At 36.4% G+C, this 15,755-nt stretch overlaps 1 protein-coding gene across 3 annotated transcripts; it reads right to left on the bottom strand.

Annotated features, from left to right (window-relative positions):
- Positions 1-4,892: 4,892 nt before the first annotated feature.
- LOC134535795 (uncharacterized) lies at positions 4,893-14,004 on the bottom strand. Of its 3 annotated transcripts, XM_063375075.1 has the most exons (5): positions 13,648-14,001; positions 13,358-13,513; positions 11,216-12,035; positions 10,595-10,817; positions 4,893-9,450 (listed from the first exon to the last, which is right to left on the bottom strand). In XM_063375075.1, the coding sequence occupies exons 1-5, from the start codon at positions 13,776-13,778 to the stop codon at positions 7,886-7,888; spliced, it is 2,895 nt and encodes a 964-aa protein (XP_063231145.1). In that variant the 5' UTR covers positions 13,779-14,001; the 3' UTR covers positions 4,893-7,885. The 3 variants fall into 3 exon arrangements, with proteins under 3 accessions (XP_063231145.1, XP_063231146.1, XP_063231147.1); XM_063375076.1 differs by having other exon boundaries at positions 4,893-10,817; positions 13,648-14,004; XM_063375077.1 differs by having other exon boundaries at positions 4,893-12,035; positions 13,648-14,003.
- Positions 14,005-15,755: the final 1,751 nt, after the last annotated feature.

Genomic DNA, 15,755 nt, shown 5'->3' with positions numbered 1-15,755 from the left:
CATCTCTCGGTAGACCAAAATTAGTCCCTCCTTCTTTTTTCTCGTTTGATTACAAGTACTGCCCATTTTGAGCCTATTTTCTGAAATAAATTTTTTTTTATGAAATTACTCTTTTATATGAGGCTGTAATTCCTTATGACTGTAGGGGAAAGTGTGTGTCGTGCCTGTAATTGTGCTTCCGCTCAAACAATTTTGACGAAATTTACTGTTTAAGTTTTTTACTTCTAATTTTTAACTATTGTGCATTTTGATGAATATGGTTTGGAAAGACTAGCACTTTCCTTCGGTTATAATTTACTAATTGTGTAATAACTTCAAATTATGTACCACCTGCCCTTTTTTACATAATATGTTATTATCAATCTTACATTTAGCTAATTGTAATGAGATTAAGTAGAAAAAATTGTAATGAAAATTAGTTGGCAAACATCGAAAAAATATTACATTGGCAATATCGCCAGAAATATTAATTGTATAAAAATTAATTTAATTGTCACAATAAAAATAAATACTTAGTTAAGGATTTGACATATTTATGTTTTGAAAAATAATTTGTATATACCTTAGAAATATCGTTTTAAATTAATATTAAGTCATTTACGTATTTTGTTCTCAATGAACACTGTTTTTAGTAAACGTTCGTTGAAAAACATATTTTACTGAAGCTTTTTATTATACAACTAACAATATATTCTAAATATATTGTAGTATAAAAAGTTTATTATTCGGTCATATATAACAATAACATGCCTAATTTACCGAGGAATTAAACCTTCCACAAATGTTACTTTTCCCTTAAGTGCTTCTGTGTTTGCAAGTGTGGTAATAACCCTGGTGAAACACCAGAGGATGTAGGTACCGTGACGTCATGCGAGGAAGCTGCGAGGCCAGACGCTGGACCCGGCTCCATGGCGACGTGAGTAGAAGCGTCCCCTCAAACTCAAGGGTTTCTGGGTTCGAGTCCCGGGACAAGGCCGCTCGTATGTGTAGTTTTCATTTTGTAAATCTAGCTTTTAACTCCACCAAATCAAAAAGACCACCGTTTCAAAATCATTAGGTGTAGTAACCAGGGGTAGGTGCTTTTCGCGAAAATAAATCTGAATGCTCTTTAAGATATGCGATGATATATGCCCGCGCCAGGTCATTCCGGGCGCGTATGTTATCGCCTAAGATGGCAGTAATATTTGTGTCTACAACAAACATTTAACTATTATCTTTGACAGATTTGTGCAATGGGAGTGCATGACTTGATGTAGGCTTTTGGACATACGCCATTGCTATGCTCATGTATGTCTGTAGAAGAAAACTACAAAAAAACACAAATGACAAAAACACAAATTATGCAAAAAATTGCTGTTTTCAGGATATAAACACCACACAAAACTCCACAACAGGAATATGGTTAACAAACAAAGAAAAACAAAGAAAAATGGACTAAAAAATGTGCCATGTGCGTCTCTGCCTGAGGACGGGAGCAGATAGCAGTTCCCGAAACGTCGCTTGTTTCTGTTTTAGAAAACTGTTGTGTTTGTTTCGTTTTGACTGTTGTGTTGAATTTTTTTGGGTTCAATATTTTTGTGCTGTCATCATTTGTGGGGTTTTTTTTTCGTTCTCTTCTGTTTTTGGAAAACTATTGTGTTTGTTTCGTCTTTTCGTTTTGCTGTGTTTTTGTCTCGTTTCAACTGTTGTGCTGAATTTTTTTTTTGGTTCGGTCTTTTTGTGCAGTCATCATTTGTGGGGTTTTTCGTTTTTTTTTAGTCCATTTTTCTTTGTTTTTCTTTGTTTGTTGACCATATTCCTGTTGTGGAGTATTGTGTGGTGTTTATATCCTGACAACAGCAATTTTTTGCTTAATTTGTGTTTTTATCACTTGTGTTTTTTGTAGTTTTCTTCTACAGACATACATGAGCATAGCAATGGCGTATGTCCAAAAGCCTACATCAAGTCATACATTTTACTTGGAGAATGCATCTCCCTATTAAAAACATCCAACAAAAATTTTAAAAATGTTGGGATAACATTGGTTTTCGTTGCTGTAGGTCCAGGCCGAGGTAATTGCTTCATGCTCGCTGAATTTGTTCGACGCTAACAACTCTATTAAGCCATGGCAAAAAAAAAAAAAAAAAAAAAAAAACCTCACGTGTGCGTAACAATCACGCCCTTTAGAATTAAAAGTTCACACACTGGTTGAAGTTTTACGGCGTACTTTCAACAAACAATTTCCTAGTTATGATGCATAAATTCGCTATTCGAAGGGCGTTAGTGTTGATGCCAGCACGGTACAATAACAGCCTTTGTGTAATTTGTGTGTTTTAACATTTATATTTACCTATACGAATTCAGATTGTGAAGGTGTTAAGAGGCTTCATAATAATTTTTGTAATGTGTATTCAACGTATACTTTATTAACTACTGAAAATGCCACCACAACACCTTGCTCGGTGTTTCGATAGAAGCACAGATCGAACAAACATGGTGCAGAATAGCAATGCAGTAACATCACTCTCTTAGTGATCTTTACACGTGCCGCGACGCTCTGGGCGTTACACAATTTTTCGTAAAGGTGGGTATCCATATATTGCAAGCGACCGCAACGTAGCTCCGTTGCGTGACCAAAATGTGCATGTGTGGACGGGACTCGTTGCAGCGCTGCGTGTAAAAACTTGACACGAAGAATGTGAAGACCGGGAAAATCGTACCGCATATAAGGAAAAAAAAACAATATATATTTTTATTTTCTATGCTGTAAAATATGTTACTACTTTAAATAAGGGTATAAATTCGTTTTACAGTTTCTTTGGCATTACATAAATACGTTAATAAAACTTAAATTTGATTTTGATGTTGTTTAAAAAGGAGTTTTGAGAAATATTTCACAGTGGCGTGATTACTCCAGTACCGGGGAAATTCCACCACGCCTCAGATGTTATGACGCCATTCTCTTACAGACTATAGACAGTATAGTAGTATAGTAGTATAGGAATGGGGCTACTGGGACTGGAGTCCGAGTGAGGAGCTGGAACCGATGTCCGCCATCTTAGATTGTGACGTGACGGCAGCTACTTTGGTTGACCTTGACATTTAACCATTGACCTTGACTTTGACCCTGACCTCTTCTGCCATCTTGGACCCACCATCTTGAGTTTCGCCATTTTTATTTCCCACTCCCAGAATGTTGCAATTTTCGTTATGGCTGCCGTCTTTAATTCTTATATCATGTCAGCCATCTTGGATATGATATCACAGTCATTTTTTTTCGAATTTGACAGCAATTCATCCTCTTGTTGTCGTCTGCTGAATGCCGCCATATTGAATGACATCACGACCGCCATCTTAGTTTTTTCTTTTTCGCTGGAGGCCGCCGTCGTGGATACCAACATCTTTGTTTCCTCTGTTTGTTCCTAGATATAACCAGCATCGCTCAGTATCAGGCACGTAAGGTCGATGTTCCATTGGATGTAAATGTTATTGTAGTCCTTATCGACATAAAAATTTAATTTTTTTTTTTTACACAAAAACATTGAGACAGCGGTGATTCAAACCATGCCAACTCGAAACTGTAGGTTGGAAAACATACACCTTTGACCGCATGGCCATCGAGACATTAATGCACGCCATCTGCAAGAGTGCCTACCACCATATTAATTTAATTTTTACCAGCTAGAGACCAGTAATTATTTATTACAGTGGCATGTACCAAAGTATCAGTCGTATTGTCCGCCATCTTAGAAATATATAATTATCAAGCTAGAAATTTGGAAACAATTCCAACACTTAAAAAAAAAAACATTTATTGAAATAATTATTGTTTCGATCGATTACAGTGCTAGTTTGATCATTGATGTATGCAAAATAAAAGATAATTTAATCAAAATTAATAAAAAATGACAGGTTCGAGAAATAAAACAACAAAATTACAATAATTATGCACTACTAAAAGTACAAAATAATGGTGAATTTGATGTCATAATTCAAAATGGCAGAATCAAAGATGGCGGGCCTGACATCATAATAAAAAATTTCGGAATCCAAGATGGTGGAATCCAATATGGCTACCATGGTCAAGGTCAAGTTCAAGATGGCCGTCGTGACATAACAATCCAAGATATAGGACACCGTCACCAACACTACACTTCGACTCCAGGCGCCGGGAAAACATTAATATATGTACTACTGAGATGGTAACCTTTGCAGTTGGAGTCACATGACAGTAAACTTGAGATCTTCGTTTCGTCCTCGTGATGGAAGTATATCCTTGTGCAGTGTGTCTCAGGTCTCCAGATGCCACGCATCGTAGGTTTGCAAACACATTTGTGTGGTACAGTCGTCCAAGAGTCAAACCATTCCGTGGTAATCGTTCCTGGTTTAACATTAAGCTAGGCCAAGATTGTATACATACATATTTTGAATCTGCATCTAAAACCGTTATTTTCTCTTTTCAGTGAAATTATTTAACTTTCTATTTACTCTTCAAGATATAGTTAATAGTGATTGTTTTTGCACGTGATATACTAAACTTATGTCCCAATGTTCCTCATCACCGATGTGTAACACTGTAAAACTTGTATTTAATCTCCTCTTAAAATGTCATTTTTGTAACTTTTTAGAATAACCATTACATTTACGTAATAAATGCAGAGCAGTCTCAATTCTGTTGCAATGAAAACAGTGTTATCACTAACATCTCCACGGCGAGCCCGTGGACGCTATTCGCTGGCACACAGCAGGCGCGGGCAGAATAGTCGCGTGCGTGATAACCAGTTATTTATTGCTTTGTGCGGAAAAGGGGGGGTAATGTGGCTAATACTCGTGTATTGATCTGTCCTGTGCGACGTGTCCTCGTCTGGCGGAGAGCGCTTCCATAAGCGAGCCGACCACTACTGGGACTCTTTAAGGGCGCCGCCTATGTCCGTGGGAAAATCACTTCGCGCGCTTGGACGGGCTCATCTTCGTGCAGGAATCGCGGCAGACGCTGGAACTACTCGCCGTGGCTTTCCGCCCCTCGAAAGGCGGGATGGTGTCTTCCCCCACCCGACCGCCGAGCAGACACCTGGGTGGGAGAGTGCGGGGGCAGGGGAAAGGGCGCGAGGCAGATAGTGAACGCGGTGTCCGCTTCCCGGCACCGAGCCGGCACCTCGAGACACTTGGCTGGCGCATGCGGCGGAATGTCATTGTTTAGGATTTCCGCGCTGAACTAAGGCCAGATTACACTTCAGAGAATCGTGAAAGATATTTTTATGCCATGATACTTTCTTTTGGAATGAAGAAACTATAATATAATTATTATTACCCATTAAACGAATGCTCTGTTGCTTTTAAAGTTGTGTTTGTATGCAATATTTTGCAGCTGATGAAACAATCGCCGTTTATTGTTCTGCAGTAAAATACATCTAGCATATTTCATTTCGGACGCTATTGTTTTCAGCCGTTCTTATAAATCATTAGGTCCGTTCTACAGTGAACTCACAAAAACGAATATTTTAATATACTTGCAACAGTGGACGCAAGCGGACACGGAAACGCTTCGGCATGAGATTGGCAACACAACTCTTGCGATTGCGTTTGAGTTTCCGTTATGCGTTTCCGTTGCTTACGGTTCCGTGTCACTGTAGAACAGGCTTTAGTAAAAATGGTTAACGAATAAAGATATATTTTCCTATTCAAACTCGGAAAATATAAGTGGCCTTTTATTATGAATGCCGTAACTGCATGCAATGATATGAAAGGCTTAGAATGATAGTGGAATAAGGCACATTACCAATTTTTAACAAAACAATTATTTGTTACGATATTTAAAAGACAGAACCAACTAAGTGCTTGAATGATTGTGAGAAAGTTAATAAATATTAAATAATTTAGAGGGGCTTTCGTATGAAACATATTTAATGTAACACTAGTGCTTCGGAATATAAGTGACTTACACCATTATCAATATTAGCCTCTCATATGTTACGTAAACGATGATTGCCTCACTCCTTATATGGTTGGCTGTGAATTAACAAATGGTGTTTCAAATTTGTGGTACTTTAAAACAACTATCTACATTTGCTATCAAATGAGATCGTTTTGTTTCTATTGCATTTAATAACAAATAATTTAGATTATTACCGACTGAACTATTAAACTTGCTACGCATTAGCGTACACTGATTGGCTAAATTTATTCTTATATGTTCGTCAGCCTGTGTGCTGCTTAGCGCTACAGCTCACAATTTTTAAGAGATAGTGCGGAAAACGATGTCTAGAAAGAACATAGCGAATGCAATTTTATTTCAGGACAAAAAAACTGTAAATTTCACTGCGGGTCATAAATAAACTTATGAAATATTTTATAAAAAATTAAGACATGTTTAGTTTTTGTTGTACTGTAAGTTAACTAGTAGTCTAATGTTTATTCGTTTGTGTACTCGTATAGGCCGTTCTATATTGCCTGAGTTTATTCTTATGATTGTCTTAGATTATTCAATGACCTAGTGAGTGTACTAAAGGATTAATTTGTCATGTAATATATGACAATGTTACTCAACGTACTACATCCCTATTTATTGTCGTCGGTCTTAAGTAATGTAAACTCTGTAATGTTTCTAATCTTAATGTATTTATATATTATTCTTATTTTAATATGGGTAATACCATGTGTGTTTGTGATCCTTCTTAATGTAACAAATACTATAATGTATGTTTTCTTCATATTCCTACTTAAATTTAAAGTACCAGATGTGTGAATTTAATATTCGTTCACTATTACAATAATAATGTACTACAGAGGCACATGTATCCACAAATGTAAACCTCTTGTAGGCACTTTGTACAGATTGGTAGTAAATCGTAATTAAACTTTTCCTTTGGCAGTGTATACAAAATGCCAAAATAAAATGGAAGGGTATGTAATGAAATCACTGGCTGCAAAGTGTGTATGGATATGTGTATATTTTACAACATATGTATATAAATATCTTTCTTGTAAATTACAACATTCATAACAAAATATATTATTCACACAACACCTAATGCTCATTCAACAATACCACATTTACATATTTTATTTACATTTTATATCTATGAGAATTGTTATGTTCATTCTTACTACAGGTTATACATCTATGTAATTTGTACCACAAAATAAGACAGTTGTCACCATGAATCAGCTTAAGTAAATGGTAAAAAACTGGCTTAATGTTTTGAAACTGTTGAGACAATAGCTACAATACAATAGCTCTGAACATACATACTAATTGTTTACACAAAAAAATATTCCACCTTACATATTTAAACATACAAAAATAAATATATTCATACAACTATTTCAGATTCAGTATAACAAATTATTTCGTTTCGAACACTCTTGATAAATAATACGGTGCAAATACAAATAATGAAACTAATGTTAATACATCAAAACCAAAAATAAAAATAAACAGCTGCTCGATACTAGTAGTAAACTATCAGCGCACAATATAACATGTAGAGTGAAACAAACATTTTACGTATATCTTTTAAAACGATTCACAATGAGATACGGCCCATAATAATATAATCTAAGTGCAAAGTTATAAGACACTGCATGCCAATTACACTGTTACATTATATTGATTTAAGTATTTCACAGCATACACAAACATAAGGTTTTTTTTCTGTTGGCACGGAAACTGGCAACTGGGCACTTGTCTGTATAACTGTATCATTTCAAACATCTTTCGTCAAACTAGTACGCCAATTTTCTATGTTTCAATTGTTTATTGGACTAGAAAACAAAAATCTATAGGCCTAACTGTAATCTTTATGAAATCATTTTTGTTGTTAATATCCTTCTTTAAAAATGGGAATTTACCTGTACTGTTTGTGGTAATTTTGGCTTACATATAAGGCTATTGTCCATCAATTGTTTACAGTGTATTATCAGGTTCCCTGATTTCCATATTCCTAGGATAACGTGGATCTATTATTTCCGGTAGAAGGCACGTCATGTAAAACTGTGTCAGTTTGTTGATCATTTTTTCTTTCCAGAAACTGTTCTCTCTTTCAATTTGTTGCACTAGTAAGCCACGTGGTGTCCAAAGGACGAAATAACAGTACTTACGATTGGTAATATGCAGTTGTCCCTGCACTTGGTACATGTAAGCATGTCCTTTCTTCAGAAACATTTTACCATCCACAATGTTACAAAATGTTACTTTTTTCTGTTCCACTGCTTCTTGTGGAGACATTCTGGCAGCTACGGCAGGACATTTTACTTCAAGGATACCATCATCTCCAACAAGACCGTCAGGTGTTGCTGCCAGCCATGGGTGTTCCTTATCGACGAATAAGCCACAGCGAGCCACCTTCTTACCAAAGTTCACTTCAAAATCCTGAATGGCGCTATGCTCATTTTCCAATCCATACCTTGTGGCCTCCGTCCCTGAAAACCTACTGTACAATATATTGACAACGGATTTTGCTCGCTTAGTGGATTTCTTCATGTTACAGATTCTACCGAAATTTGATGCTGTCAGTCGCTTGATTCTTTCTGATTTCCAGAAAACAGAATCATTTTGCCCTTTGGTAGCGATTTGTAGATTTTCTCGTTCTTCATCCGTTTTACAAAGACTAGCGAGAAATTCCTGTGTCTGTCTTGCATATTCGTCTGGTTCCATGTCAGGTATGCGTTGTTCTACACAGCCATAATCCTTGTCAGGACCTGTCACATACAACTTTCTGCGCTTAAATGTTTGTGGGTTTGTCAGCCTCCTGAGCTTTCTTTTCTCTGATGAACGTTCCTTGCGCTGTATGTGAGCTTTAGTGATGTTTCCAGGACTACTGTTTGTTAAACCTTTATGGATAAAGGACTGTGTTTGAGGACCTGAATTAAAAGAAATTACAGAGAGCTCGCTTCTTGTTTGGTAGCCACCACTCAAACAAAAGTTTACTCGTTTACTTGAAACATGCTTGCAAACCACATTATTGAAAGACTCTGCTGTATTAGTATTGACATTATGTAAAAGGCTTACAGCATGATGTGCAACAATGTTTCGAGCTGCTATTATTTCTGACCATATACCTGCCTCTTGAAGAGGCGGTACAAGGTTTTCCTCGTTTTCTTTCAATCCGCTACAGAAATAACCTCTAATTGCGCATCCTGAGTGGTCACCAAATACGTGAAATGGACCATTGTAAATGTCAAGTTTTAACTCCTCAATTTTTCTGTGAATTGGAAACTCTTTTTGAGCACGCCTATGCTGCACAGCTCCGGTGACTGCAGCTCGAAGGCGGAGTTGTTTGTCAGATACAGCCTTTCGTAGAACAGGAGAAACGGAACCAATTTCGTTTTTCGTCTTTTGAGCAATACAACGTATCCTTCGAAGGTAATTTCGCAGTATGTGGTTAGTACATTCAATTTTGGTGATTGTAAAATTTGGACCATATGGCTGAGCCTTCACCAACTGGGTCATAATGCTGCTATCGCCATCTCCTGAAAATGTTTACAACACGCTACGTACTAATGTGATGAATGTATAGGTATTTATTTATATACGAAAAAAAATACAAGGCCATGTTGCAGCGTTTCGAAAATAATGAGTTAAATTTATCAGTTAGTTTCCAATGTAATGAATTGAGAAAATTCATGACTCCGTGAAATGAAACTGTGAACAAATCCTTAGAAGCTATTTAAATCTACCACGTATAATTCGGCCGCATACATTATTTTGTCATTCTTTATCTCATTTTCGGGCAAAAAATTGGCGTTAACTTATTTAGAAATATTGGAAAAAAACTGTTATGTTTATTGGTATGACAATACTTTAATAAAACGTTTAAGGTGGTATTGTTAAAACTGGGTGATTTTTCTGTATAGACAAAACATTGATTAAAAATTATTGTTTTTGAAGGGCCGTTAAACGCTGTAACATGGCCTTAAACAAGATAAGACTTCAATACTCTATTTCTCACAAATATTAAAACTAAGGCCGCATACTTTACAATATTTTTGGGTCCTTTTTTCGGCTAAATGGAAAACTTTATACCTTGCATACCCTTTAAAAATATTCCTAAGAACCATACCAAGACATAAATCTGCAGTTAAGCCCTCAAAGAAGTACATATATTAACATAGTGGTAGGCTCTGAATTGTATGGCTATGCTATTTCTGGGGTATGAAATACAAGTGCAAGACAACATTTCTTTAATTAACACAACTACTTACATACAATGGCTCACTGAAAAATACCTACAGAAAACTACCAAATCATTTTTAACTCGAAATGGCCACATATGCACGTTCTTCTTGTAGACATATCAGAGCGCTCGGTTACTGCTCTGAGGCTAACTATTTTCATATAGTTCACAATATTTAATACCTACTCTTCGCGAGGTTACATTTATAAACATTGTAGAGCTAATACCTTTCTGTATATTTAGGAAGTAGCTGTTACAAAAGCGCTACATTTCAGTTCGTTACAATATGCAGCATTGTATGAAAACATATGAAACGTGCGACGTCGGAAATAAAAACATTAAATACCACACGGCATTGAAATTATTTCGAAAATATACTATCGACACAAATACATAATAATTAATAACATCTGAAATTAACTGATCACCTTGTGACTCACCAATCAGCTGATGATATTTCAGGTTATGCATGGAAACACTGCATTTGAAACCTTCCACTATGATGTCAGATTCCATGGCATTTGAAGACTTGTTCCAATTTTTGAAACAGACGTGGTCCTTTGGCGTCTCATTTTTACTGTTTGCTCGTGAACATATGCAGCAGTATCGATTCCTAGTGCTTGCGAAGATAACTTTTTTTGTTTCTTTTCCTACTATGCAAGCCTATAAGAAAAAAAAACAAGCATATTTAATCTGTTCGCTGTAAAACTTAATGTAAGGTAACGAACATTGTATAATCAGGATAATTACATTATTTCGAATGTCTGGCATTATGCCAATAGGCTCTAAGTATATGGCTCTATGCCGGTAGGCCTAAAAGACTTTCATACTAGCAAACAGGTCTATCACAAAATAACTATACAATGTTTGCACTTATAAAGAATTTAAATTGTCGCATTTATCTACAAAAGAAGGAAATATTAACAAAATAACTATTACGTGTTGTTCACACTGTCATGAACTTATTTTAGTTACTAATAATACATAATTACTGATATAACACAGATTGCCTACAAATTATTATTCAACACGCAATAAGATTACGTAATACACAAACTTACCACCCCAGAAAGAGCATCATATTTGTTTCCATACGATCGTTTACACCAAGCTCCATCAGTGACAACTGCTATGAGAGGAACTCCGTCGACATCCACACTGCCATTTTCTACTGCCAATCTTGCTTCTTCTTTGCCAGCGGCTTCCATACTTTGACATGCGACATCGTGTATAACAGAAGATAGGGATTTTTGACATTTGTTGAAAGTCTCCTTGGCCATGCAAGGCATTTCCAAAGTTGAAGTTATGTCTTGTAACTGTGTAAAACTTTGGCCCGTTAACAACATACTGTTCACCCATGCCATGTTACAGTTGACTTTATTTGTTTGGGGGTCCTCCGAGAAAATAGATTCAACAGTACCACACATATTACACTTGAAATCAAATTTACTTATCATTCCATTTTTATGTTCTTTTATTAATCGCATATTTTCAAACGAACACTGAAACACTTTGTTATGTTGGCTGATGCGCGACATTTCTTTGAATAGAAAGTCAACATCAAACAGTCGACGGCCTTGTATCGGAAAGGTTGATGATTCAGAGCTGAAAGTTTTTTTAGGAGAGGTTTGTTCGGGTGAAGATGCTGGTGACGAAAGTTTCTCCACGCCTTCAAGAAGCTGAGCGTAGTCACTTGTGACCGATTTTGACTCTTGTTCCGTGTCTGAAAATATTCCAGTAACATCATATTCTTCTGTAGGATAATCAGTAGTTGTGACTTTCTGCGGTGTCGCCAATATTTCGTTTGTCCAAAACGAACAACCTGCTCCATCGATGTCTACTTGATCATGTGAAGCAGTATCGCCGGGAGAGGTGGAACACCTAAAACAAAACAAAATTAAAGATATGATTTTCCTTGAAATAATAATCAAATACGCTATTAAAATTGTAAACAACTATTATTGTTGACATTATTAGTAGGCTAAAATTAATAATATATTTCATTAATTATGTCGCAAAGTTTGGCTCAATGTTCCAATTGTGAAATTACAACATTGCTGTGTAAAACAAAAATACCACGTCTCAGAATATTTTAATTATATAACCGTTAAAACAAAATAATTTATTAACTGTAGGCGTAATGGAAGATATGTTAAACAGTATTTGAATACAGCAAACAACAACACTCCCAACCGCTCAGCGATGGTAACAGTAAAAAGCTATAAACAAATAATATTTTGAAAACGCTCACATAAGTTATATACAATTGTTACTAGGTATAACCCTTCAACTTTCTTTTAACATAAAATGTAACTACGCAACTGAAGTACTATTTATAAGTGTTAATAAAGATCTAAATTTTAATCATAAGTAATTTAAATAAAAAATGAAAGATTATATTCTTTTATTTCTTCCATATTCCTATGTTTGTAGAATACTGTTACCTACTTTACAATTTGCTAACGAGTTTATCGGAAGAATGATTTGATCCGTGTTGTCTGCAGCCGAAAGCCGATGACCTGACCACTACGCTACCATTTCTTATGATAGTAGTTGAGTTAGATATAATATTTAGGTTGAATTTAAAAGTATGTGGACTGAAAACACTAATATTATATTATGAAAAAATACCGCCTCATAAATTGAGCGCGAAATCTTACAAATTAAATTTGCGAATTAATATGTTTCACTATTTCAATTATTGGTTTAACAAAGTTAATATGTAGTTTTCTACAGTTTACTGATTGAGATGTTTCATCAAATTGAATCTGTGAAAAATCGTAAGTAATAACGAATATTCACTGATTCCCGATGTAGAGTCAATTTATTTTCAGTTCTCAGTCATAAAATGATGGAACGTATTTATGTAAGCTATTATAAATACATACACACACGACATTTAAGATAAATGTGTCAAGAACAGGCATATTACTTTTTTATTAATTTTCATTCAGTGCAGAAGTATTTGGAAACATTTAAGGAAACGTTTCATGAATCTCATACGGGAAAGCATGCTATAAAACTATGCAGTAATGTAGTGGACTATTTTATGTATGTGTATAGGCCTACGTAATATTCATATACAGGTATTCATGCGTTATAGACGTTTTATCCGTGCTAGAAAAGTAAGAGAGACACCTTCTTTCGGCATTTTGCCCTTTAATTATTCTTAAGTAATTGTTGAAAAAAACTATTATTCAAACCTTGCTGGAGACAACGTTATGTAGCAAGTCTCACTGTCTGTCTGGGTTTTCCTTTCAACAGCATTTTCTATATTCCCCGCGTGTTTGGATGTACTGAAAGACTCATGTGAAGTATAGTTGGAAAACCTTGTTTCATGGTTTTTCACGTAACGCAGCCTGTGAAAGAAAGAACATTTAAATTTAATACAGCTTAAATGGATAGTAAAGGAATATAAAAAATTATGCTATATAACCTTTTCAACTGAAAGTGAAGGCTAACATGTTTCTTAATAAATGTACAACACACTTACCTGCCGTCAACTAAACGTAAAACTTTCCCTTTGTTCCATTTCCTTTTCTTTCGAACTGCATTCAGACGCAAGTGACGTTTTTTACCTCTTCTTTTGTCTTCATTCAAAACTTGCTTTCTCGCAGATTCCATACCTTTGTAAATCAAACCTTTCTAAATGGGTATAAAGGCTAAACGTTCTACTGGCACTTGACGCGAGTCAATTCACCCACACACATTCACAAGTATCAGAGCACGCACGCAGGATGATGGATGTACGAACTATTATCTCGCACCTCGCACTGTGCGTCTGTCAAAGACAGCTACTGCCCTAGACTCAGGTTAGCGACACGCAGCAGCTGGGCACTCCACCTACCAGCCGGATCTTTTCCCCCCGCATACCCACCTTCCCGCCGCTCAAGGCTACTTCCCCTCCCGGACTGATAGCGGCCGAGCGGAGCGCGTGGTGGCGCCACTTCACTGGAGTGTCTTACTGGCATGCAGTGCTTTAGAACTGCATCGTAGAACCATCGATTTTCATCTACGAAACTATATTTTTTTATCACGCGACGCAAGACAAAGGTGCATTCTACGGGTCTATAATTTTCCGAAGCCCGGGAAAATGAATCTTCTTACCTAAATCTCGCCGCAAAAAGTGCCGTTTTAGCCATTTTCACAGTCAAAACTTACCTATTAGTAAGGGAAAATAGAACGTCTCACTATTATAGGTCTGTAAGCTGTTCCTTAAATGCTTTTCGTAGCCAAACCGCAAAACAATACGTGGAATAGTTTTCGAATAAAAGCCGGATTTCCAAGGCTCTGCACGTCTCTGCGCTCTCCAAGTAGGCGGCGCCCTTAAGGCCCCCGAACACGACCAGTCCATATCCCAGTTCGGATTGCTCAGCCTTAACTGACAGTTTGGACTGAACTGAAGCCTTCCCCACACACGATCAGTCTTGTGCTTGCTGTTGCTGTTGGATGTGTCGTTTCATCTAAAAATTTGGAAGAATCTTTGAATTTTGCAATTGCAGTTGCACTTTTAGTTAGAGAAAGGGAAAAAAAATTAGCAAAGCAACCAAAGATTATAAACATAGATGTCTGCCACGATATTCAGTTGATGGACTGATTGTTTGGACTGGCGAAACGGTGTTCCCACACACGGCAGTTCCGACTGTTCAGTTCCGACTGGTAAGTCCTAATTGACAGTTCGGACTGATCGTGTGTGGGGGCCTCTTAGGTTCTCCCAAAATATTGTTTCTAGTAATGGGCCAATCAAATCCTCAAATCCTCAAAATACCACGAAACTCTTAGTACTCCAAGGAGTTGATATTCTTGGAAAAAGTTTCGAAGAAGTATATTAAAGTAATTGAAATAAATTAAATATTCACATAGATAACCTCTGAAGTTTACCAGGGCAGTATATTTTTCTTCATACCTTCTCCTGTTACCATTCCCCAAGATATTTTACTTTTAATATGTAATTATATAAATAAAATTACAATATTTATTGGTTCTGGAAACTTTATAATTATGTAAACAATCATTTAAAGGGTAGAATGTTTCAACACCTTTGTATTTTTCATATATTGCACATTTATTTATTTTGACTCTTGACACCTAGATCCGGATTCGAAAGGTTTATTCTGGAATTGAAATCGAGATTTTAATTTGAGAAAACTGGGTTTTGTCTCATTAGTAAACGTTACTTTTGATCGTGAAAAGTCTAAAATCAGACCGAAACATACGGGTACCACGATTTAAATTTAGACCGCAACGAAAACGTCCATAATAACTTCCCACGATTGGCCACGGGGACGCAAGTAAGGTGTTGTCTCTCTGCCCCTGCAGTCAGCTCGCTAATACGTCCTTGAGCTTGTGTCGCAAGTGAGCGGTCCGACAGTGGGGGGCAGCGGCACTCGATCCAACATGGCGCTCTACGTGTTTACCGTTTAGTGTAGCTCACGACCCAGGCTGTGGTTCTGATGTCTGTACAGAGTTTGTTGAGATCGATCGACTTAATAAATATTAAATTTACTTATAAGATATTAAATTTGAATTGAAACTTCTTTGCTGAGGGAGCTATAATTTTCGAGCTTACGAAAATTCCGATAGCATGAGCGGAATAGTTAG

Source organism: Bacillus rossius, chromosome 10, assembly GCF_032445375.1.
Source record: "Bacillus rossius redtenbacheri isolate Brsri chromosome 10, Brsri_v3, whole genome shotgun sequence".
Taxonomy (NCBI): Eukaryota; Metazoa; Arthropoda; class Insecta; order Phasmatodea; family Bacillidae; genus Bacillus; species Bacillus rossius.
The sequence above is the reverse complement of the archived record's forward strand: the minus strand, read 5'-3'. Positions and strand labels throughout refer to the sequence as shown.